This window comes from Ischnura elegans, chromosome 8 (assembly GCF_921293095.1).
Source record: "Ischnura elegans chromosome 8, ioIscEleg1.1, whole genome shotgun sequence".
Taxonomy (NCBI): Eukaryota; Metazoa; Arthropoda; class Insecta; order Odonata; family Coenagrionidae; genus Ischnura; species Ischnura elegans.
In genome coordinates, this window is record NC_060253.1 from 18,587,431 (window position 1) to 18,613,446 (window position 26,016).

Below are 26,016 nucleotides of genomic sequence, written 5' to 3' on the forward strand. Positions count from 1 at the left end.
ATCGGAAAGTTTCCTTCGTTTGATACGGTATTAATAATCCTTATTTAAGCCTAGCCCCACCTGCTAGCAGCCTGCAAAGAAGGACACTAAGAAATGGCCTTCATAACCTCGCACCAAGTTGGCCTAACACGGCGGCAGCAGGAACCAGAATGACCTCACGCGGGCTTTTCACAGCAATCATGCTAAGCCGACGCCCCGCATATAATTCCACCACTAGTTCAAAATGTGCCGCTAAATTTACCTAAAGGGCGTAAATTTTAAAGTCTTTTAGGAAATGTATTAACTACTAATGCAGAGCCTTATTTTACCTATTCCGAGTCCAGCTAACCCAGAGCTAAGCTATCGAAAGAAATATGATCCTTAATTGAGCCAGGAAAAAACTACATCTTAAATCTGCAGTCTATTTTCCTAATCTAACCCATGTGATTGTTTCAACCACAATAATTAAGGTTACTCAATATACCTTGAGCGTCAAAATATATTGAACTTCATATTTGATGCATATTTATTTTCATTTTGCAGACCACGCATTGGTGGGTGACTCGTGCGAGGACGGAGCGGGTTGCGAAACTTTGAAGAATGGAAAGTGTACTAACACCCACGGAAAAGGAATCTGTGACTGCAATAACGGATACCATGTCAACGAATACCTAAAATGCGCGCAAGGCAAGTGAAAATAACGGACAGGTATTTCCTAAGTGAATGGCCTCGTGTGAAATGAACGGTGAGAGCGGAAATGTTATGGAATATAATACCATACAGGGGCGGTCTGGGATGATTGGGTGCCCTCGGCTGTAACTCATGATGGGGCCCTCGTCAGCTAAGAATTTGGGATTTTAGGAAGGAAACTGGAATTTGATGCTATTCTTACTCTTAAATACTAGATAAAAGTCAACTAAATAACTATGTCGTAAGAATAATACCCTGGAAAGTGAGAATTTTCCATTTGATAAAATTTAATAGTGTATAATGGTTCTATAATTTATTTATTGAAACTGACCCGAAATATAAAACAAAGCTCTAGAATTACCTTTTCGAATAATCGTTTAAAAAAGTATCATGTTCTCTTTTATCTTATGACATATTTATTTTATTTATTTTTTATATATCATCTTTTGGCACTCAGTATGTTGTAAATAAACCATCTAATGCAATCGTAGAGTTTTTCTATAGCAAAAAAAATTGGTTCAATTTGAATCCTTTTTCATCAAAATTTCACTATAAAACTTTTTATTAAATCTTGGTGAGCGCAGCTGAGCCCCAAATGAGCTATTGAAGCAATTATTGCGGCTTCCGGTGACGCTAGCGGATTTTAAATTTTTCTTCAGTGATGACTTCAAACCACAAATCACAGATTTTTAATTTTTCTGCATGAATTCAAAGTTCAAACGGAATAACTTGCGTAAAATAATGGAAAATAGCAATTTTATTCTTGATTTAAAAGTAAGAGATAATTATGTGTCAGTAATGAATACCATCATTACAGGCGACCATATGAGCCATGGACTGAACGTACCTTTTTATAAAAATATTGATCAATGAAGATAAATTAAGGTAAAACTTATGCTCGAGATATAATTCACTTTCATACAAAAATAATAAAAGGTTTGAAGTCAGATATATTTTTAGACAGTATGGCTATAGTTTTTGGTTTTCTTTCCCACATTGAGGAAATAGGGATATCCGGGTACAAATCATAGCTAAGCCAAGCGATTTTTCATGGATAATTACAATCTTGTTGTGAATAACTATACACCCGTAAGTGTAGTTGCGTACTAAGTCACTTGTATCATGCTGTGCTCTACTTTACTCCAAGATCTAAGACGCGCAAAAAATAGTAAATTTATGAAAATTTAATTATGATATGAAAACTCATTTTTTAAATAAATTTTTCAGAATAACATTTCTTAGGATTTTATTATTTTACAAAATATTTTTAAAATACACGGAAAACCAACATGACGAATTACGTGCGAAAGTAAAAGAAACCTAGATCTTTGCGAAAATTCCGATTTGATAATTATTTGGTGGGCTAATTTTTTTATATTATTTTTGCTCCGTTTCAGCGGCTTATAATGATTTAATGGATCAACCAAATGTTAATAAAGCCATGGTTCTTAATACCTCAGCCAATATGCTATCAGACTGTATAATTTTTTCCTAAAAAAATAGTCATACTTGGGTTTTTTTGCACACAATTGTTTTCATTTCCCCTCACTGTGTGATGTAACGTGCAAGCTACAACCAAGAGGTGATTCTACACCAGCCATGCAGCTCTAATCCTAGATTTCATTAGAAATGTGCTTGTTAGCCCGACACATCATAGGCTTACTGAATAAACCTCCGGCATCAAAATACTTCGAACTTTATATTTGATGCTTATTTATTTTCATTTTCCAGACCACGCATTGGTGGGTGACTCGTGCGAGGACGGAGCGGGTTGCGAGACTTTGGAGAATGGAAAGTGTACTAACACCTACGGAAAAGGAGTCTGTGCCTGCAATAACGGATACCATGTCAACGAATACCTCAAATGCGCGCGAGGTAGGTTAAAATAACGGACAGATATTTCCTAAATGAATGGCCTCGTGTGATATCCACGGTGTGAGATGAGATGCTATGGAACATAATACTACACAGGGGCGGTCTGGGGTGATTGGGTGCCCTCGGCTGGGACTCATGATGGGGCCCTCGTTAGCAAAGGATTTGGGGGTTCCCTCCGGAAAATTTAAGGAAATAAACATGATTTTGACGCTATTCTTATTCTTAAATTCTAGATAAAAATCAACAAAAAATAACAATGTCGTAAGAGTAATACCCTGGAGAGTGAAAATTTTCCATCTGATAGAATTTAAGTATATTATGTTTCTATAATTTATTTATTGAACGTTTTCATTGAAACTGCCCCGAAATCTAAAAAAAAAACTAGAATTAACTTTTCAAATAATGGTTTCAAAAAGTATCAAGATCTCTCTTCTCTTCTGACATATTTATTTTTTAAATATCATCTTTTGGCACTCAGTATGTTGTAAATAAACCATCTAATGAAACAGTAGAGTTTTTCAATAGGAAAAAAATTTGGTTCATTTTGAGTCTTTTTTCATCAAAATTTCATTCTAAAATTTTTAATTAAATGTTGGTGATTGTAGCCTAGTGCAAATGAGCTATTGAAGCAATTATCGCGACTTTCGGCGAAGCTAGTGGATTTTTGATTTTTCTTCAGACATGACTTCACTACACAAATAATAGATTTTTATTTTTTCTCATGAATTCAAATTTCAAACCTGAAAACTTGCGTAAAATAATGGAAAAAAGGAATTTTTTTCTTGATTTAAAAGTGAGAGATAATTATATATCAGTAATAAATACCATCATTACAGGCTACCATATGAGCCATGGAGTGAACGTAGCTTTAGATTAAAAATATTGATCATTGAAGATAATTTGAGGTAAAACTTACGCTCGAGATATTATTCACTTCCCTATAAAAATAATAAAAGGTTTGTAGTCAGATATATTTTTAGACATGATGGCCTTGTGAAATATGATTTGTGCTCATGACAACGACACGTGGTCAGACCAGAAACTAGGAGAGAGCTATTGCTATATGAACATGCGAGCATACAAACAAAACAATTATTTAATGAAAGAAACGAAAAGTTAGCGTAGTAAGTGATTAACGAATGAAATATAACATGCCAATAAGTTCATGCACGTTCTTAGGATTTACAATTGTAATAATGTATAAACTACTCATGGAGAGCCTATTTCACCTATTCCGATTCAAGCTAACCCAGAGCTAAGATATCGAAAGAATTATGGTCCTTTCTTATGCGCGGAAAAAAAATATCTTAAAATGAAGGCTATTTTCCTAATCCAACCCATGTGATTACTTCAACCACAATAATTCGGCTTACTCAATATACCTTGAGCATCAAAATATCTTGAACTTTGTATTTGATGCTAATTTATATTCATTTTCCAGACCACGCATTGGTGGGTGACTCGTGCGATGACGGAGCAGGTTGCGAGACTTTGAAGAATGGAAAATGTACTGCAACCTACGGAAAAGGAGTCTGTGCGTGCAATAACGGATACCACGTCAACAAATACCTAAAATGCGCGCAAGGCAAGTGAAAATAAGGGGCAGATGTTTCTTAAGTGAATGCTATCGTGAGAAAGAAACGGTGTGAGAGGAGATGTTATGGAACATAATAGTGTACAGGGGCGGTCTGGGATGATTGGGTGCCCTAGGCTGGGAGTCATGATGTTAGCATGATGAGCCTCGTTAGCAAAGGATTAAGTGGTTCATCCCGGAAACGTTTAAGGAAAAACTGGATTTTGACGCTGTTCGCACTCTTAAATACTAGATAAAAATCAACAAAAAATAGCTATGTCGTAAGAATATTACCCTGGAGAGAGAGAATTTTCATCTGATAGAATGTAAGTGCATTATGGTTATATAATTTATTTATTGAACCTTTTTATTGAAAATGATCGAAAATTAAAAAAGAACCCTAGAATTACCTTTTCGAATAATTCTTTCAAAAAAGTATCAAGTTCTCTTTTCTCCTCTGACATATTTATTTTATTTATTTTTTATATATCATCTTTTGGCACTCAGTATGCTGTAAATAAACCATCTAATGAAACAGTAGAGTTTTTCAATAGCAAAAGAAATTAGGTTCAATTTAAGTCTTTTTTCATCAAAATTTCACTCTAAAAATTTTATTGAATCCTGGTGATTGTAGCCTAGTGCAAATGAGCTATTGAAGCAATTATCGCGACTTTCGGCGAAGCTAGTGGATTTTTAATTTTTCTTCAACTTGACTTAACTACACAAATCATAGATTTTAAATTTTTCCGAATGAATTAAAATTTCCAGCCGGAAAACTTGCGTATAATAATGGAAAATAGAAATTTTATACTTGATTTAAAAGTGAGAGATAATTATATGTCAGTAATGAATACCATCATAACAGGCTACCATATGAGCCATGGATTGAACGTAGCTATATTATAAAGGTATTGATCATTGAAGATAAATTGAGGTAAAAATTACGCTCGAGATATTATTCACTTCCATTAAAAAATATAAGGTTTGAAGCTAGATACATTTTTCGACATTATGGCCTTGTGAAATATGATTTAATGCTTTTCCGGTGAATAATGTGGGTAAACTTTACGATGAGTTCCGAGACGGTACTTGAAACGTTGGCCAACATAAAAACATTAACCCGGTGGGAATCCCGAGAAAAGGTTACCAACATTATGGCCTTGGTTTTGGTTTTTTGTCCCACAGCGAGGAAATTGGGATATAAGGGTACAAATTATAGCTAAGCCAAGCGATTTTTCAGGGAAAATTTCAATCTTGGTGTGAATAACTTTACACAAGTAGGCGTGGTTGCTTACTAAGTCACTTGTATCATACTATGCTCTACTTTTCATCTACATTTAACATGCGCCAAAAATGGTAAATTTTTGAATGTTTAATTATGACATGAAACATTATTTTTTAAATAATTTTTTTAAATTTAAATATAATACGGAAAAAATTATTTAAAAAATAATTTTTTCCGTATTATATTTATTAGAAAACTTTTATTATTCTAGAAAATATATTTTAAAATACACGGAAAACCAGCATGACGACTTACGACCGAAAGTAAAAAATCTCAATTTTAGCAAAATTAGCGTTTTGAAAAAAATTCGGTAGGCCAAATGTTTTAAATTACTTTGGCTCATTTTCAGCGGCTTCAGATGATTTAATGGATTAACAAAATGTTTAAATAGCCATATTTCCTTAACCCTCAGCCATTATGCTATCAGACTGTACCATTTCTTCCCAAAAAAATAGTGAAATTTGGGGTTTTTTTGCCAATGATATTTTTTATTTCTGCTAACTATAAGATTACCTTGCAAGCCACAACCAGGGCGTGTGGCAGGGGGTGATTCTACACCAGGCGTGCAACAGTAATCCTAGACTTAATAAGAAATGTGCTCGTTCACCGGACAAGGACCAATAGTGCTCATGACAATGACACGTGGTCAGTCCAGAATCTAGGAGAGAGCTATGGCTATATGAACATGCGAGCATACAAATAAAATAATTATTTAATAAAAGAAAACGAAAAGTTTGCGTAGTAAGTGATTAACGAATGAGATATAAAATGAGAATTACAAATGAAAATACAAATGAGTTCATGCAGATAGAATGCAGAAAGTGTATAAACTACTCATACAGACCCTATTTTACTTATTCCGAGTCAAGCTATCTCAGAGCTAAGCTATCGAAAGAATTATGATCCATAATTGAGCGAGGAAAAAAACTACATCTTAAATCTGCAGTCTTTTTTCCTAATCTAACCCATGTGATTGTTTCAACCGAAATAATTAGGCTTACTCAATAGACCTTGAGCATCAAAATATCTTGCACTTTATATTTGATGCTTAGTTATTTTCATTTTGCAGACCACGCATTGGTGGGTGACTCGTGCGAGGACGGAGCAGGTTGCGAGACTTTGGAGAATGGAAAGTGTACTAACACCTACGGAAAAGGAGTATGTGCCTGCAATAACGGATACCATGTCAACAAATACCTAAAATGCGCGCAAGGCAAGTGAAAATAACGGACCAATATATCTCAAGGGAATGGCCACGTGAGAAATCAACGGTGTGAGAGGAGATGTTATGTAACATAATACTATACAGGGGCGGTCTAGGGTGATTGGGTGCCCTCGGCTGGGACTCATGATGGTGCCGTCGTTAGCAAAGGACTTGGGGGTTCTCCCCGGAAAATATTAGGAAATAACCGACTTTTGACGCTTTTCTTACTCTTATATACTAGATAAAAATCAACTAAATAACTATGTCGTAAGAATAATACCCTGGAAAGTGAGAATTTTCCTTATGATAAAATTTAATAGTGTATTATGGTTCTATAATTTATTTATTGAAACTGCCCCGAAATCAAAAACAAAGCTTTAGAATTAACTTTTCGAACAATCGTTTTAAAAAGTATCAAGTTCTCTTTTATCTTCTGACATATTTCTTTCATTTATTTTTTATAAATCATCTTTTGTTCACTATGTTGTAAATAAACCATCTAATGCAATCGTAGAGTTTTTCTATAGCAAACAAAATTGGTTCAATTTGAATCCTTTTTCATCAAAATTTCACTATAAAACTTTTTATTAAATCTTGGTGAGCGCAGCTGAGCCCCAAATGAGCTATTGAAGCAATTATTGCGGCTTTCGGAGACGCAAGTGGATTTTTAAATTTTTCTTCAGACATGACTTCACAACACAAATCATAGATTTTTAATTTTTACGCATGAATTCAAAGTTCAAACCGAATAACTTGCGTAAAATAATAGAAAATAGCAATTTTATTCTTGATTTAAGAGTATGAGATAATTATGTGTCAGTAATGAATGCCATCATTACAGGCTACCATATGAGCCATGGACTGAACGTAGCTTTACTATAAAAATATTGATCATTGAAGATAAATTGAGGTAAAACTAACGCTCGAGATATTATTCACTTCCATATAAAAATAACGAATGGTTTGAAGTCAGATATATTTTTAGACAGTATGGCTCTAGTTTTTTGTTTTCTGTCCCACAGTGAGGAAATTGGGATATCCGGGTACAAATCATAGCTAAGCAAAGCGATTTTTCAGGGATAATTAAAATCTTGTTGTGAATAACTATACACCCGTAAGTGTAGTTGCGTACATAGGCGGATCCAGGGGGGGGCACGGGGGCACGTGCCCCCCCCCAGACCCTTCAAAATATGCTAGATTTTTAATACGGTCCCATTATCATTTCGTTCGTTTTGTATAACAAGGTATCAAGGTATCCCCCCTGAACAAAATCCTGGATACGGCCTTGCTTGTGCCCCTCCCAGAAAGAAATCCTGGATCCGCCCCTGGTTGCGTACTAAGTCACTTGTATCATGCTGTGCTCTACTTTACTCCTACATCTAAGACGCGCAAAAAATAGTAAATTTATGAAACTTTAATTATGATTGAAAAATTATTTTTTAAATAATTTTTCCGTATTATATTCCTTAGGAAACTTTAATTATTTTAGAAAAAATTTGCTTTAAAATACACGGAAAACCAGCATTAAGTCTTACGACCGAAAGTTAAAATTCTCGATTTTTGTAAAAATTCCGATTTGATACAAATTTGGTAGACCAAATTTTTTTTATTATTTTGGCAAATTTTTAGCGGCATCTGAGTATTTAATGGATTAAACAAATGTTTAAAAAGCCATAGTTCCTTAAACCTCAGCCATTGTGCTATCAGACTAGCATTTTTTCCCAAAACAATAGTGAAATTTGGGGGTTTTTTGTCGAGGGTTTTTTTTTTTTTTTCCACCCACTGTGCGATGATCCGTGCAAGCCACAGCCAGGGCGTATGGCAGTGGGTGATTCTACACCAGGCATGCAGCACTAATCATAGACTTAATTAGAAAATTGCTCGTTCGCCCGACAAAGACACATTGTGCTCATGACAACGACAGGTAATCAGACTTGAAACTAGAAGATAGCTGCAGTGAAGTTTTCTCGGGTTTTCACACCGGGTACGGTCCTCCATTTCTCCTTCCAACGTTTCGCTGAACAACTCGCCCATCGTCTTCAGGGATTCGTCAATCCAATTCCCTTGGATTCCTGAATCCCTGAAGACGATGGGTGAGTTCATCGAAACGTTGCAAGGATAAATGAAGGACCTTACCCGGTGTGAAACCCTAGAAAACTTCACTGCAAGTTTTCGCCGGGAAAAGACCAAAAATTATATTAGGAGACAGTTAATGCTATATGAACATGCGAGCATACAAAAAAACAATTTTTTATTTAAAGTAAACAAAACGTCAGCGCAGTAAGTGATTAACGAATGAGATATAAAATGCAAGAGAGTTCATGCAGATAGTATGCTGATAGTGTATTAACTACTCATGCAGACCCTACTTTACCTTTTCCGAGTCAATCCATCCCAGAGCTAAGCTATCGAGAGAATTATGGTCCTTTATTGAGCGCGGAGAAAAACTACATCTTAAATCTGCATTCTATTTTCCTAATCCAACCCATGTGATTGTTTCAACCACAATAATAAGGCTTACTCATTATACCTTTAGCATCGAAATATCTTGAAATTTATACTTGATGCTTTAATATTTTCATTTTCTAGACCACGCATTGGTGGGTGACTCGTGCGAGGACGGAGCGGGTTGCGAGACTTTGAAGAATGGAAAGTGTACTAACACTTACGGAAAAGGAGTATGTGCCTGCAATAACGGATACCACGTCAACAAATACCTAAAATGCGCGCAAGGCAAGTGAAAATAACGGAAAATATTTCCTAAGTGAATGGTCTCGTGTGAAATCAATAGTGTGAGATGAGATGTTATGGAACATAATAATATACAGGGGCGGTCTGGGGTGATTGGGTGCCCTCGGCTGGGTCTCATGATAGGGCCCTCGTTAGCAAAGGATTTGGGAGTTCCCCCCGGAAAATTTTAGGAAATAACTCGATTTTGACACTATTCTTACTATTAATTCTCGATAAAAATCAACAAAAAATAGCAATGTCGTAAGAAAATTACCCTGGAAAGTGAGAATTTTCCATCTGGTAAAATTTAAAAGTGTGTTATGGTAAAATCATTTATTTATTGAACGTTATCATTGAAACTGCCCCGAAAATTAAAAAAAGCAATGAAATTATCTTTTTGAGTAATCCTTTCAGAAAAGCATCAAATTCTTTTTTATCTTCTGACATGTTTCTTTCATTTATTTTTTGTAAATCATCTTTCGGCACTCAGTATGTATGTAAAGAAACCATCTAATAAAAAAGTAGATTTTTCAATAGCAAAAGAAATTTGGTTCAATTGAGTCTCTTTTTTCATCAAAATTTCACTCTAAAAATTTTATTAAATCTTGGTGAACGTAGCTGACAATGAGCCGCAAATGAGATATTGAAGCAATTATCGCGACTTTCGGAGACGCAAGTGGATTTTTTAATTTTCTTCAGACATGACTTCACAACACAAATCATAGTTTTTTAATTTTTACGCATGAATTCAAAGTTCAAACCGGAAAACTGCGTAAATAATGGAAAATAGCAATTTTATTCTTGATTTAAGAGTATGAGATAATTATGTGTCAGTAATGAATACCATCATTACAGGCTACCATACTGAGCCATGAACTGAACGTAGCTTTACTATAAAAATATTGATCATTGAAGATGAATTGAGGTAAAACTTACGCTCGAGATAATATTCTTTTCCATATAAAAATAATAAAAGGTTTGAAGTCAGATATATTTTTAGACTGTATGGCTATAGTTTTTGGTTTTCCGTCCCACAGTGAGGAAATTGGGATATCAGTGTAATAATCTCCATTTTTGCGAAAATTCCGGATTGAAAAAAATTTGGTAGGCCCATTTTTTTTATTATTTTGGATCATTTTCAGCTGTTTGTGATGACTTAATGGATTAACCAAATTTTTAAAAAGCCAAAGTTCCTTAAACCCCATCCATTATGCTATCAGACTTTACCCGTTTTTTCCAAAAAAAAAAAGTGAAATTTTGGGGTTTTGGTCGAGAATTTTTTTTTATTTCCGCTCACTGTGGGATTCACTGTGCAAGCCACAGCCAGGACGAGTGACAGGGGGTGATTCTACACCAGGCATGCAGCACTTATCCTAGACTTAATTAGAAATTTGCTTGTTCGCCCGACACAGACCAATAGTGCTCATGACCACGACACGTGATCATACCAGAATCTCGGAGAGAGCTATTGCTACATGAACATGCGAGCATACAAATAAAACAATTTTTTAATAAAAGAAAACGAAAAGTTAGAGTAGTAAGTGATTAACGAATGAGATATAACATGCTAAAAAGTTCATGCAGATAGTTAGTATTTACAAATATAATAGTGTATTAACTACTCATGCAGAGCCTATTTCACCTATTCCGAGTCAAGCTAACCCAGAGCTAAGCTGTCTAAAGAATTATGGTCCTTTATTGTGCGCGGAAAAAAACTACATCATAAATCTGCAGTCTATTATCCTACTCTAACCCATGTGATTGTTTCAACCACCATAATTGACTAAAAATATATCTTGAGCATCAAAATATCTTGAACTTTATATTTGATGCTTAGTTATTTTCATTTTGCAGACCACGCATTGGTGGGTGACTCGTGCGAGGACGGAGCGGGTTGCGAGTTTTCACAGAATGGTAAGTGAACTACAACCTACGGAAAAGGAGTCTGTTCCTGCAATAACAAATACCATGTCAACAAATACCTAAAATGCGCGCAAGGCAAGTGAAAATAACGGACAGATATTTCCTAAATGAATGGCCTCGTGTGAAATCCACGGTGAAAGATGAGATGTTATGGAACATAATACTGTACAGGGGCGGTCTGGGATGATTGCGTGCCGTCGGCTGGGACTCATGATGGGGCCCTAGTTAGCAAAGGATTTGGGGGTTCCCCCGGTAAATTTTAGGAAATAACTGGATTTTGACGCTATTCGCACTCTTAAAAACTAGATAAAAATCAACAAAAATAGCAATGTCGTAAGAAAAATACCCTGGAAAGTGAGAATTGTCCATCTGATAAAATTTAATAGGTTTTATTTAAGTATGGTTCTATAATTTATTTATTGACCGTTTTCATTGAAACTGCCCCGAAACCAGAAAAAAACTCTAGAATTACCTTTTCCAATTATCCTTTCAAAAATTATCAAGTTCTCTATTATTTTCTGACATGTTTATTTTATTTATTTCTTATATTTCATCTTTTGGCACTCAGTATGTTGTAAAGAAGCCATCTAATGATATCGTAGTTTTTCAATGGCAAAAAAATTTGGTTCAATTTGAGTCTTTTTTCATCAAAATATCACTCTAAAAATTTCATTAAATCTTGGTGAGCGTAGCTGAGCCGCAAATTAGTTATTGAAGCAATTATCGCGACTTTCGGAGACGCAAGTGGATTTTAAAATTTCTTCGGAGATGACTTCACTACACAAGTCATAGATTTTTAATTTTTCCGAATGAATTAAAATTTCCCGCCTGAAAACTTGCGTATAATAATGGAAAATAGAAATTTTATTCTTGATTTAAAAGTGTGAGATAATTATATGTCAGTAATGAATACCATCATTACCGGCTTACATATGATTCATGGACTGAAGGTAGATTTACGATAAAAATATTGATCAATCAAGTTAAATTGAGGCAAATATTACGCTTGAGATATTATTCACTTCCATATAATAAAATAAAAGGTTTGAAGCCAGATATATTTTTAGACATTATGGCTATGGTTTTGGTTTTATGTCCAACTGTGAGGAAATTGGGATATCCGGGTACAAATCATAGCTAAACAAAGCGGTTTTTCAAGGAAAGTGTCAATCTTGGTGTGAATAACTTTACACCCGTAAGCGTAGTTGCGTACTAAGTCACTTGTATCGTGCTTTGCTCTACTTTTCATCTACATCGAAGACGCTCAAAAAATAATATATTTTTGAATATTTAATTACTATATGAAAAATTATTTTTAAATAATTTTTTCCGTATTATATTTCTAAGAAAACCTTATTATTTAAGGAAATATGTTTGTTATTTTTTTTCTTTTTCTTGACCTTGTTTATATACGATATAATGCCTCATTCACATTACGATCGTCCGAGCCGTCGTCCTTACGATAGTTGACCGAACTAGCCGTGTGAATGCAAGTTCTGACTATAGTTGACGTAGTTCCGAACGTTGCCACTTTACTATGGTTAGGCGCTGGGAGACCGGAAACGGAAGCGACAAGAGAAAGACGAAATGCTCGTGAAGCTCTATTTTTTTCATGGACATTTCATGGATTTGTCCTAGGAAGGAAGAATATGGGCGGAAGAAAAATTATTCGGTAAATACACGTTGAAAACAGTAATATCTTGTCAATGCAAACCACAACAGCTTTGCTAATTATCAATTTCCCGTTCACTTTAGATGTCAGCACTAGAGAGCAGCACAGGTTTCAACCATAGTTGTGTGAATGCACGATAGTTCCGACGACGGCTCGGACTATCGTAATCTGAACGAGGCATAATATTTCCTGGAGTTTATGTCAATTGTAAAACACGTTTCAGCCAACGTTTCGTTTTATTTTTTAATCATCATCAGGGCTATGTAAGAAAAAAGTATGAACAATATAAAATACAAATATTAAAACGATATATACAATATTTATATATAAAAAAGGGGCGCGACCGGAGTTTAGGTCCCTTGGCGTATTGGCGGTGGTTTCTAGAACTATTTTTCCCGCGCGCTATGGTTACGAAAATTTTATCAACAAATCATAAATTTCAACAAATTTTGTTTGTTATTGAGGCAAAAATTATTAATTAATATGAAATTTAACAGGAAAAAGTATTTAATTGGATTTTGGACGATTATCGTCATCAATTTCACTGTCTCTGACCCAAGGGGTAAACCTTTAGTTTATCGTTTTTAAAGGCTTCGAAAGCGTCTGGGCCCACAGAGTGATCGTGTTTTTTTCGCCACACATATTCGTAGAGGTACGAATCAAAATAGTCATACCATACTGTACTTCTGCATACACTGCCCTAACCATTGACTCGTTAATTTTAAAATTTCACTTATAGTCAGATGACTCTTGGAGAACCAAGAACCCTTTCTCACAGATCTTGAACATTCATGCTGATTATTTAGAGTTTGATTTGGTACAATCGTACAAAATATTTTGACATACCTCTTAACTTTAACACATTTATTGATGTTTTTGTTGCTAAGGTATTGCCACACCTAGGTTACCATTAATTTTGATGTATTAAATAAAATTAACTTTTACTAAGGTTATCGATGTCAGTTTTTTTATTACAACAATTTTTTGTCTTTGAAATGTAAGCCATTTCCTTGAAAAATTTTTTTTCAATATAACCTCATGTTCTAAAATATCGGCGATCTCAAAATCAAAACCATGGCCATTGTTTATGCTATGGCTAGCAAGAGAACACAGAGTTAATATACCACCTTTTAAGCCCTGGTTACACGGTACATGAGAATGTACAAGAAAATGTGAGAATGTCTGAATCTCAGAATGAACGCGAAAATGCACCGTGTAACCACGCAAAATGTAAGAATGTATGAATTTCTGAACGCCTGCTCTAATTTCATTCAGACAATCATACAATTTGAACTCAGAGTCACCTGGTGGCAGAATACGAAAACGACACATTCATTTCATCTGGCTTGTATAGGCGACTTCTTTGTTTACGTACGGCCCCGATAGTTATTTCGATTTGATATGATCTTGCTTGACTTGGATATCTCACTGATTGGATATAGGTAGCGAAAGAATGGAACACAAGAAAAGGGGATGGGTAAAATGAAGGATCAGATGGAAAGGCGCTGAATGTATGAACCGCGAGAATGTCCAAGATTGAGATCCAAATGATCGTTAAAAGGTCATAAAAAGCATGTGATAGGCAAAGAAATAAGATTCAAGTACTATTTACGCTGTATTTACTCAAGTTCCTGTTTTTGAATCGAGACCGACTGCAAAGCGAGTCGAAATTTTAGGTGTTGCGTTGACATGCAGCGAACGTTATGGGCATCGCAGTAATAAATATTGAATTTACCTTGCCAAAAGCCTCATATTTCTCGTATATTCCTGTAGCGTGCGCCGATTCACAGGAGAAGGATGGAGAGAAATCACGACACACTCGCTTTCAAATCTAAAATTCAACTGCCTTTATTATGTCCTGTTTATTATATCACAAGGCTTAAGGGCACGAGAAATTTTGAAAATGTGCTTTTATTATGGAACACTACTATCCAACAAAATTTTAACGATATCGGCGAAAGACACTTTGAGAATATTCCTTGTTAGGGGCTCCTTGTGACGAGCGGCCGGCCGCCCATTACATTCCTTATTTTTCACCGTGGTTTAATCGTAATCAGTATTTATTCTCGTAAACAGCCACTTTCCTTATAATTTGATCCTACAATGGGTAGAATGATAGGTGCATTTTTAGAGTTGTTTACAAAGTGAAATAAGTAACTTGATAAAATCCTGCGGTAACCATGATTTAATAGTGTACTTACGTTGAGGATATCCCGTTGACAATATAGATAATGTATTTGACTCCATTCTGTGAATCATCAACCACTCATTACTCTTATTTTTGTCCCTTCGAACACAAGCAAAAAACTTCTCCGGCGAGTAAATAGAGGTACTAGACGTCGGGGCACTTTATATGGTTTTATGGGATACACTATTTACATGGTTTTCACACGTTTTTCTATTGAAGGTCCATGCTACAATATACTTACTGCATTAAGCCAATGATGTAGGTGTGTAACGTAGATCACAATCTGCAATCAACTTATTTTAATTTAATCTTTCCAAAGCCCCCCAAACAATCGCCTTTATTTATTTCAACAACGCCTTGGCAACCCATTATATTCACAATCCGAAGTTTGACGTTAAAGCAGCAATTATATTCGCCAAATTTGCGTTTGAGTCCCTAAATAGACATTTTTTCTATCCACTTCCTCAGTCTGTCATCAGTGGATTCCAGGCCGTGATGTAACGCGCGCACGCTCCGTCACGTGTTTGCAAACAGTCGAAGAAGATTATTTTTAAAGACTCATATCTCAGCTATAAAACATTATTCATCCGCGAAATTTTCGGCAAGTCCATTTGAGGTAAGGATCTTATTATTCTAGTACTTTTAAAAAAGTTTGCATGTTCCCCATTGGTTTATATTTGAAGTTGAAATAATTTGTTGCGCATTAAAAAATGTACGAAAAAATGTCCGAAAAAATGTACAGTGTAACCACCCATTCGTGGATCTTGTCCATGAGAATGTACAAGAATCTGTTCAGAAAACCATTCAGAAAAATGTACAGATTCTTGTCCATTCTAATGTACCGTGTAACCAGGCCTTTACTGATGTTTTGTGTTGTGAAATTTTTTTTTTTAATATTGTGATGTTTGTCCTGTATAACAAGTGTTACAATCGAGGCATGAAATTTTATATATTATATTACTTTTTAAATATTTAGGAGTTTCAGATTTTTTATTTTTGTGTAAAGGAGCTTGTTTAGAGTGCTATGATTTTTGTGTGCAATTTTATAATTTATATTTTTGAATACCTTCGTTATTTGTTTAGATAATTTACCAATATAGATGATTCCACGGTATGGGGATGTTGTATTTGATGAATCTTTATTGTTTAGTGAATTTTGAGTATGTGAAAATATTGCGTTGTTTTTGTGAAGTATGGAATGTTATATAAGTTGAAAAATGAATAATTTTTTTTGGGAAATGATTTTTATTCAGAATATCCTAAATTATTTTAAGGTTTTTTCCGTGAAATATGTTATCGCTCAAATTCAGAGCTCTAAATTTTAGTGCAAGTGCTACATATATTTTATGTTTATGAGGGTGATGTGATTGTAAATTTAGAAATCTGTCCGATTTGTGTGGTTTCTTCCACCAATCTATCTGAATCGATCCATCGTGGTTTCTAATAGTTAGCATATCAAGAAATGGTAGAATATTATTTTTTCATATTCTATTTTAAATTGCAATTTAGCGTGGAAACTATTAAAATAATTTAAAATGGTGTCTTCTTTGATGTCATTGGGAAGTGCTAAATATAAGTCATCCACAAACTTGTAAATGAAAGGAATTTTGAAAGGCAATCTAGTGATTATATTGTCTAAGAGATGGTTCATCGTCAGATCAGCTAAAATGGTCGCTACTGGGGAACCCATGGGAACTCCATTTTTATTTGATATTGACGGTCCTTATATTGTAAATAGCCTTATTGACAGTAATATCATACAATTCAAAGAATTCTTCCTTGTTTAATACTGTATGATCAGATATTAAAGGCCAATTTTCTATAATAATGTTGTTTAATAGGTCTACTGGGATGTTTGTAAATAGAGATTTAACATCTAGAGAGCATAGTTTATGATTTAAGGGAATTGTTTGTTGTTTAAATTTATTATAAAAATGAAATTCATCTTTTAAGTTATATTTATCTGAGGATAGATTCTTAAGAATGCTTGCAAGAAATTTGGCACATTCATAAGTAGGACTATTTATGAAACTCACCACCGGTCTTAGGGGTATTTTAGGTTTATGGTCTTTAAATAAACCATACAATTTTGGAGGAGTACCGTTGTTTTTTGTTAATTTACATTTTGTCTTAAAATCTATTTTCTTTTCTTTAAAAAGTTTATTAACCAGTGTATTTACTTTAGTTTGAAGTGAAGTTGTAAAGTTTTTATTTTTTGGAATCTCCGTAAATATGTCATTATCATCGAGTAAATCATTATTTTTTTTATTACATTCTTCTTTTACATTATTGCTGTGTTATTAGTTTTGTCAGTTTTAAGTACAATAATATTTGGGTTATTTTTAAAAAAAAACTTTGTTTTATGCAATAGATTGATCATATTAGACGATTTAAAGTTTACCTTCTCTTTTTGAATGAAGTTAGTTATTATATTTGTGCATTGTGCTCTGATTTTGTTTCTAATTGATGAATTATTCAATTCAAATGTAACACTGTCTATATCTGCTAAAATTGTGTAATTGGAAAATCTTTAATTGTATAGGGGAGGGAAAATTTTGGACCTAAGCTTAGAAAATTGGATATGTTATCTGGTATATTAAATAATAAATTTTAAAAAAAGAAAATTACTTAATAGTTAAGTAATACTTGTTATTTTTTTAATTTAGAGCTCTGAATTTGAGCGATAACATATTTCACGGAAAAACCATTAGAATTTAATAAATTATATTATTGTATAAAAAACCCGATTGTACCTTTTTTTCTTTATTTAGGTGTATATATTTTGTATCGTTTTAATAATTGTATTTTATATTGTTCATATTTTTTTCTTACATAGCCCTGATGATGATTTAAAAATAAATCGAAACGTTGGCTGAAACTTGTTTAAAATTGACTTAAACTCCAAGAAATATTATATCGAAAATATGTTTTAAAATACACAAAAAAACAGCATGACAACTTACGAGCGAAAATAAAAAAAAACTCTTTTGTGCGAAAATTCCGATATGACAAATTTTTTAATATTATTTTGGCTCATTTTCTGCGGCTTCTGATGATTAAATGGATTAACCAAATGTTTAAAAAGCCATAGTTCCTTAAACCTCAGCCATTATGCTATCAGTCTGTACCATTTTTTCCCAAAATAATAGTTAAATTTGGGGTTTTTTTCAAAGATTTTTTTTTATTTCCGCCCACTGTGCGATGTTCCCTGCAAGCCACAACCAGGGCGTATGGGAGGGGGTTATTCTACACCAGGAATGCAGCACTAATCCTAGACTTAATTAGAAATGTGTCGTTCGCCCGACACAGACCAATAGTGCTCATGACAACGACAGACCAGAAATAAGGAGAGGGCTATTGCTATATGAACATGCGAGCATACAAATAAAAAAATTATTTAATAAAAGAAAACGAAAATTTAGCGCAGTAAGTGATTAACGAATGTGATATACCATGCAAAAAAGTTCATGCAGATAGTTAGTATTTACAGATATAATAATGTATTAACTACTCATACAGATCTTATTTTACCTAATCCGAGTCAAGCTATCTCAGAGCTAAGCTATGGAAATAATTATGGTCCTTTATTGTGCGCGGAAAAAACTACATCTTAAATCTGCAGTCTATTTCCCTAATCCAACCCATGTGATTGTTTCAACCACAATAGTTAGGCTCACTCAATATACCTTGAGAATGAAAATATCCTGAACTTTATATTTGATGCATATTTATTTTCATTTTCCAGGCGACGCATTGGTGGGTGACTCGTGCGAGGACGGAGCGGGTTGCGAGACTTTGGAGAATGGAAAGTGTACTACAACCGCCGGAAAAGGAGTCTGTTCCTGCAATAACGGATACCATGTCAACGAGTACCTAAAATGCGCGCAAGGCAAGTGAAAATAACGGACAGATATTTCCTAAATGAATGGCCTCGTGTGAAGTCAACGGTGTGACGGGAGATGTAATGGAACATAATAGTATACAGGGGCGGTCTGAGATGATTGGGTGCCCTCGGCTTGGACTCATGATGGGGCCCTCGTTAGCAAAGGATTTGGGGATTTTAGGAAAGTAACTGGATTTCACGCTTTTTTTACTCTTAAAAACTAGATATAAATCAATAAAAAATAGCAATTTCGTAATAAAAATACCCTGGAAAGTGAGAATTTCACATATGATATAATTTAATAGTGTTTTATGTTTCCATAATTTATGTATTGAACTTTTCATTGAAACTGCTCTGAAATCTAAAAATAAACTCTGGAAGAATATTTTTGAATATCACTTTCCAAAAGTGTCAAGTTCTCTTTTATCTTCTGATGTATTTATTTTTTGAAGTGAAAACTTCTTTAGCGGCGTTAAGCACTTTTGCGGGGTGGGGAAAAAGCATAGAATTCGCGTGAGCGTCACCGACCCGACACCGCGATAGATACAGCGAGATATACATATGCATAGTGTGTATGGTGTATACAATGGTATAGGTTGCGTCACCGCTTTACTTTTACATACTGAATACTGGCATCTGTCTGCTTCTAGTTCTATACTGTACATATGTACTTTTTCTATACAGTGGGTATAATTGTTTAGACTCTTAATAGAGATTAATATATACACTTTGTTAATATATTGTTAATATATAGACTGCTAAAGTTTCTTTGTTTTAAAAATATTAAAATTGAAAATAAAAATCTATAGTGTATATTGTATAAGTTCATTAAATATAAAGAGCTCGTGCATGAACGTGCAGAAGAGTGTACACGCTATAAAAATACAGGTCAGTACAATTTAAGGCAGTTTCTTTTATGTGTATAGTGAACAATTATAGGTTTAAAGCATATTAAATAAAAGAAATAAAGCATATTATATTTTAATATACAAATGATGTAAAATTCTAATCATACACATCGTATTTTTAATATATATTTAATAATAATATATTTTTTTTTTAATCACGAGATCCCACATCTCGTGATAAAAAAAATATATATATATATATAATAAGGGGTCGTGAAGTATAAAGTTTTAATAATAATCAGTTTCCTGAAAAAAATAATTTCAATATTTGCTGAAAAATGAGTATTACTGGAAAAATTAGTTCTTTAATAATATTAAATCTATATAAAAAATATATGGATAACAATTATTTCAGTTTTCACTTCTGACGGCAAGTCTCACGACTGTCCCGTTTTTTATATTTTTTATATAATATTTTGGCGCTCAGTATGTTGTAAATACAGCATCTAATGAAATCGGAGAATTTTTTAATAGCAAGGAAAAACTTTGCTTCAAACTGAATCTTTTTTTATTACGCCTTTCATGTACGCTTCAAAATTGATAAGAATATAATATATAAAAACCTAATGTCCGTACCAAAAGTATAGAGACTCGAGCTCAAACGCTTTTAAAAAACCATACTCTTAAAGCTATGCCAAGGTGTTTGGTACCATTTCCTCACTTGATGTATTGCGCGTTGATTAGTATGGCTGCAAAAGATTTTACCCTACAAGATACACATAGATATAAAATAAATAACTAGCGTAGACTAAAAAAGTGCCGGTTTTTTTAGACTTTACGAGTAAACCTCAATTTTAAATACTGGTCAACGTTAAACTCGCATGATTAATTTTATCAAATTTATATATGTTATTGAGTAAAATTATTTTAATTTTGATATTAAGCTACATACGTATCTCGTAATTAAAACAATTGTTACTGTATTTTTATGAAACAGCTTTTTCTAAGCTTCGGTTTCCCGTACGAGGTGAACTTAGACATTGCTGTCATTTCCTTGCCTTCCGTATTTATCTACACACAATATCAATTTTTTGCAATAATACGTTGATTTTATAACGATTTTTATATTTTTACGAGGAGCGATCGGCGACCATCGATGTAAACAGCGTGTGTTGGCACAGTGCTGTTGCCAAGTGACGGTGATGTTAGTGCCCATTGCTTAATTTGTCAACCAATACCATTTATGCATAACTAACAAGAAAATTAATTGTGCCAAATTCATAAAAATAGCTTAGTATGGTATGATTTTCATATAGGTTAAAACTCGAGTTACTATACTTTCGATATGAATCGATTCCAGTGTGCCTGATTGGCACACTTGCAATAAAACATTAACTTTTACCATGGCTCAATGGTACATATTTAAAGTTTAAAGCACCATTATTAGTGTAGTCCAACACTTAACTGATGTCTTACGTGCTTTGCATAGGTCCCTTAGCACTCCTTCATACGGCCCCGAACCAATCCAACCATAGGGTAGTTTCCTTCATCAAAGAAAACGAAAGGCATTGATTGCGATTCGTTACCCACCATTAGTGTACAAAATAAAAATTATTTTGTGTTAGAAATCCCAGTTTAGACTAATGGTAACGGTCAATTTAAACCTCATTTGATAAAGGTCAGATTTGCGCCCATGCGATGCCACTCCACTTGACGTTACAGGGACCTAGTTTCTATACGAGTAGATACGAGTTTTACATCGTCTGAGATTACTAATGCATGCATGAGGCACAGAGTTCAGGGAAACATCTAGTAATAATCACCTACTAAAATAGCCTATAGTCGGAAAGTTTCCTTCGTTTGATAAGGTATTAATAATCCTTATTTAAGCCAAACGCTACCAGCTAGCAGGGTACTCTGCTACCTGCTAGCAGCCTGCATCGTAGTGGCCTTCATAGCCTCGCCCCAAAGCCACCTCAAACGGCGGCAGCCGGAACTAGAATGACGTCACACGGGCTTTTCACAGCATTCATACTTAGCCGACGTGTTTTGGCCCGCTTGAAAATTTTTACTTTTCATTTGATCGCGAAAAATAGATATAGTCATTTAAAAATCTAAAAGCGTGAAATACGTGCTCCAGAAGTAATAATCTTTTGATTTAGGCAAGAAAAAAATTATAGGAAACTACCCTATTGTGATTTTACTTTCTTTGTGTGATGCCAAATGTGATTTAACGTGTTTTTAAGCTATTTATTATTAATACAATTAATGTATTTTTGCATGTGGATTCTTCATGATCCGTATTCTTCATTATGCTCAGTTAATTTCCTAATTATGCTAAATATTGCTGTAATATGCTAAATAATTCGCCAATGACATGTCGCCACAAATTCAAAAAACGGAAAGGCTGTGTAGATCGTGTCAAAACAAAAGGCTGCTATTAGCGTCAAGGGTATACGCCGCCTAGTGACGCATAGAAATGAAAAAACACCCGCGTGGTGTCTATCACATCCATTGCGCCCGACGGAAGATTAATGTTTTTACTTTCTATTTTCTCGTTAGTGTAGACAATGTCTATTTCAATAAAAAGTTTTACACTTACCTACTATACCCTAATATATATTTACACAATTGTAATTAAAAATTAAAAATCATGATTTCCTCATAATACGGAACGAATATCTCATTCTATGCGAACAAGGAACGTGACTAACCTCATAAGGCCGTTTTACAAGGTACACGGAATTGCGCAGGTTAGAGCTGCATTAATTTCTAAAATGGCGTGGAATTGCGCGAATGCATGAACGAAATTAGAACAGGGGCTATTTTGCCGTCTCGCGTCCACGCATTCTCGCATGTGTTCTAGCAAATCACCGCTTTACACGACGCTATTTTGATTGCGCCTTCACACGCACGTCAGACTGAGATTTTCCGTGTAACGTGTAAAACGACCTATAAAGTTGGAAAAGCTGTAATTTCTTCCCTCGTAGTATAAGTAGTTTACGTTTCGGAAATATTTCCTACAAATAGTTCAAGGACTTTCAAAATCTGAAAAATAGGGTAAAATGTAGGTTTTAAATTGAAATATATATTTGACTAATCTTATGAAAATTGCAATGCTAACTTACTTACTTACTCTCAATTCTTCTTTCTAGCTTCAAATAAAAAAGCTGCCCGTTACACTTTCGGAAGACATTGTTCTGCAGTTTAGTGATCACTGAAGGATGATTGACTAATCCTTCTAACTTTTATTGTTTCTATCAATATTTTGTCACAGTTAATTTTCAATGTTAATTTCAAATGTTAATTTCATGTTAAGCAATGAAATACTAATTTCATATAATTATATTTTCATCATTTAAAGATTATCCTACAATCGGTGATCGCTGCGTCAACGGAGTAGGCTGCGAGGCATTACCAAATTCCAAGTGCTTGGTTGATACGGGAGTGGGAGTTTGTGCTTGCATCAAAAAATTTCATGGCAACTACCATGGTCAATGCACGGCAAGTAAGTAAAAGGAAGACTTTGTGCCCCATGCTCCCATTAGCACAAACCGCAGAGAGAATGAAAAATAAATTCATTCCATACTTTTCTTTTTCAAATTTGATGTTGAAACCATTGTGTTCTGCGTTTCACGCAAGAAATAATGTAAATAGAGTGTTTAAAAAAGCTCATGGTATACCATTTTATTGCGCCATCGTTATGCCGAATAATGGTATAAATGCAACAGAATACAATTTCGCCTCCATGCATGTTATCAAAAATTCTTCTCATTTAGGAAACGTTTTCCACTACCTGTAACATTGTTATGTTATTTTATAACAAATATATACCATTTTACTGTGTCATCGTTATGCCAAATCATGCGTACATGCAGAAGAATATTATATCGCCCTCATGTATGTAATTTAAAAAATTCTTCTCATTTAGAAAATGTTTTTCTATAAAATATTATATTTGTAAATTTAAAACAAATATGTGGAATCAATCGTATCAAGTATGAAGCGAGCTTTATTGGTTTGTACAGTATTTTAATTAGATTTATGATAATGATAACAATGGCAAGGATAAAAAGGAAGAAAAGCCAATGGTAAATTAAATATTCTCAATATTGCAAGATTCTTATTAAAATGTTTTCATGGACTCGCTTTGTTGTTTGCCATCTTTTCCGTGTCAAATCTTGCAACTTAATTTTAAACCACCCAATTAGTTAGGATGCTGAAATTTTTAGGATAACTCAGAACTAGATGAAAATGTCATATGCTAACACTTTCATTATGATTTTAAGAGTACCTAGATTTACGTACAGAATTTAAAATTGAATATGGAGAATAGTTCATGCAAAGGCCACCAAAATCCAATGGCGGCGCTGCGATCATTTAAAGAAACGAAAATGATGCAGAATCATAACTCTAATGTGTTTACATTTGAGTTCATTTAAAAATTAATTGAACAAAAATTTACAAGTATTCTTTTCAGTTTGCTATTTTCTCTGTTTTACAGTCTATTTCCATTATTTTAAACTCGCGATCAAATCTACCATAGTACGGCGATAAACAGGACATTTTCACATCTTCCGGGAAAAAAATCTTCCCCGAAATAACTGACAATTTCAGCCAACACTTTGCCCTACGCGCATATAAATCGATACCTCCACTGCAAAAACGCTCAACAAACGCCTATCGAATCAAATCCGCTCATTTAGTAGACCTTGTAGTACAAGATTAGTGGATTTGATTCCGAGGGCGATTGTTGAGCGTTTGGCCAGAGGAGGTATCAAAATATCCACATCTTAAATCGCCTAACATATGGGAAACGCTGAACTTATGAAAATATTATGTTATTTTCAGACGCGAAGTACGGTGACCCGTGTGAGAACGGAAAAGGCTGCGAGACTCTTGTCCATGGAGAATGTAGTTCAACCTCGGGAACGGGAATATGTGTTTGCAGCTATGGATATTTCATTGATGACGACAAACTCTGTTCGCCAAGTAAGTTATAAACGTTAACATTCGTTGAACGAGTGCACTTCTGGAAGCCTAGCAATATGAGACTTCCAGAAGACTTCTAAGTATAAATAACAGACCTATAGACTTTTGGGAACCACCTGAAATGCTTCAAGACACACAAAAATATGGATAAGGGTTGAAGCTCACACAGATATATTATATATTTGCGGCATATCTACTCACTTCAATCAGTCACATTTCACTGATTTCACAATTTATTCTTAGTGGATATTTATCATCTCTAAAAGAAACTTACATCTGTTTACAATTAGTTCATTTCTAAAAACAATAATCGGACTTGCTCTGCCCTTCTCCTGATGCTACTTCTTTCGTAATATTTTGTGCAATTTTTTCGTGTTCTTGAACCATATTCACCCACAACGCACGAACTTTTCTTTTCACAAAATAAACAGCATTCATGTGGCCATTTCCAGCGATTCAGAAGGAAGATAGGACACATATAGAAACAATGGAAGATAGATAAACAAATCTTTATCCTGTCATTGGCAATTATACCACGTTTAACAGTCACAAGATACACATAGAGACACACCGCATACACACCGCATGTTTTGTCTCTCCTTCAATGGAGAGACAAAACATGCGGTCCTCTTTCCTCTTTCGGATGAACTCTTTTCGGGTTTTCTACAGGGTTACGGTCCGCGAGATGGATGACGACGTTTGGTTGGGCGTTTTCCCAAACGAAAATTCGGCATCCATCATGCAGGCAGTAACCCGGTTGGAATCTCGGGAAGAATTGACGCGAATGTTTCATCGAGAAACCTTGCCTCTCTCCCTCCTTCCTCCACGATGAACAATGCACATTGATCTATCGTTATTTACTCTATCTTCCATCTCAACCTCTAGGTATACGGGGTAGAGAAAAATTGTGTCAATAAAGTAAAAACCCTTGAAAGTTCCTGTCAGTAGAAACCAAAATTACTGATGATGTTTAGGTCGAAAACATACCATTTTTAAACTCTAGAAACTTTTAGCCAAACGCTCTTACTGGCCGCAAGTTTGCCCTGTTGCCAGATGGTCAGGAACTTTCATGACTTCGAATGCTTTGCCTACCAGAGAACGCGATGCATCCAAGGCATCCGGCAACAGGGCAAACTCGCGGCCAATTGAAGCGTTTGGCTCAAAGTTTTTTGTG

At 34.5% G+C, this 26,016-nt stretch overlaps 1 protein-coding gene across 5 annotated transcripts in view; it reads left to right on the plus strand.

Moving 5' to 3' along the window:
• The window catches only part of LOC124164214 (fibrillin-1-like), a 56,889-nt gene that overhangs the window by 19,000 nt on the left and 11,873 nt on the right, over positions 1–26,016 (plus strand). Inside the window, exons 4-12 of one of the 5 annotated variants that reach the window (XM_046541442.1) lie at positions 523–666; positions 2,401–2,544; positions 3,986–4,129; positions 6,472–6,615; positions 9,196–9,339; positions 11,191–11,250; positions 18,865–19,008; positions 23,215–23,358; positions 24,702–24,842. In XM_046541442.1, coding sequence (XP_046397398.1) covers positions 523–666; positions 2,401–2,544; positions 3,986–4,129; positions 6,472–6,615; positions 9,196–9,339; positions 11,191–11,250; positions 18,865–19,008; positions 23,215–23,358; positions 24,702–24,842 — 1,209 coding nt within the window. The remainder of the gene's footprint in view (positions 1–522; positions 667–2,400; positions 2,545–3,985; positions 4,130–6,471; positions 6,616–9,195; positions 9,340–11,190; positions 11,251–18,864; positions 19,009–23,214; positions 23,359–24,701; positions 24,843–26,016) is intronic. The other 4 variants (XM_046541444.1, XM_046541443.1, XM_046541445.1 and 1 more) reach the window with 4 other exon arrangements.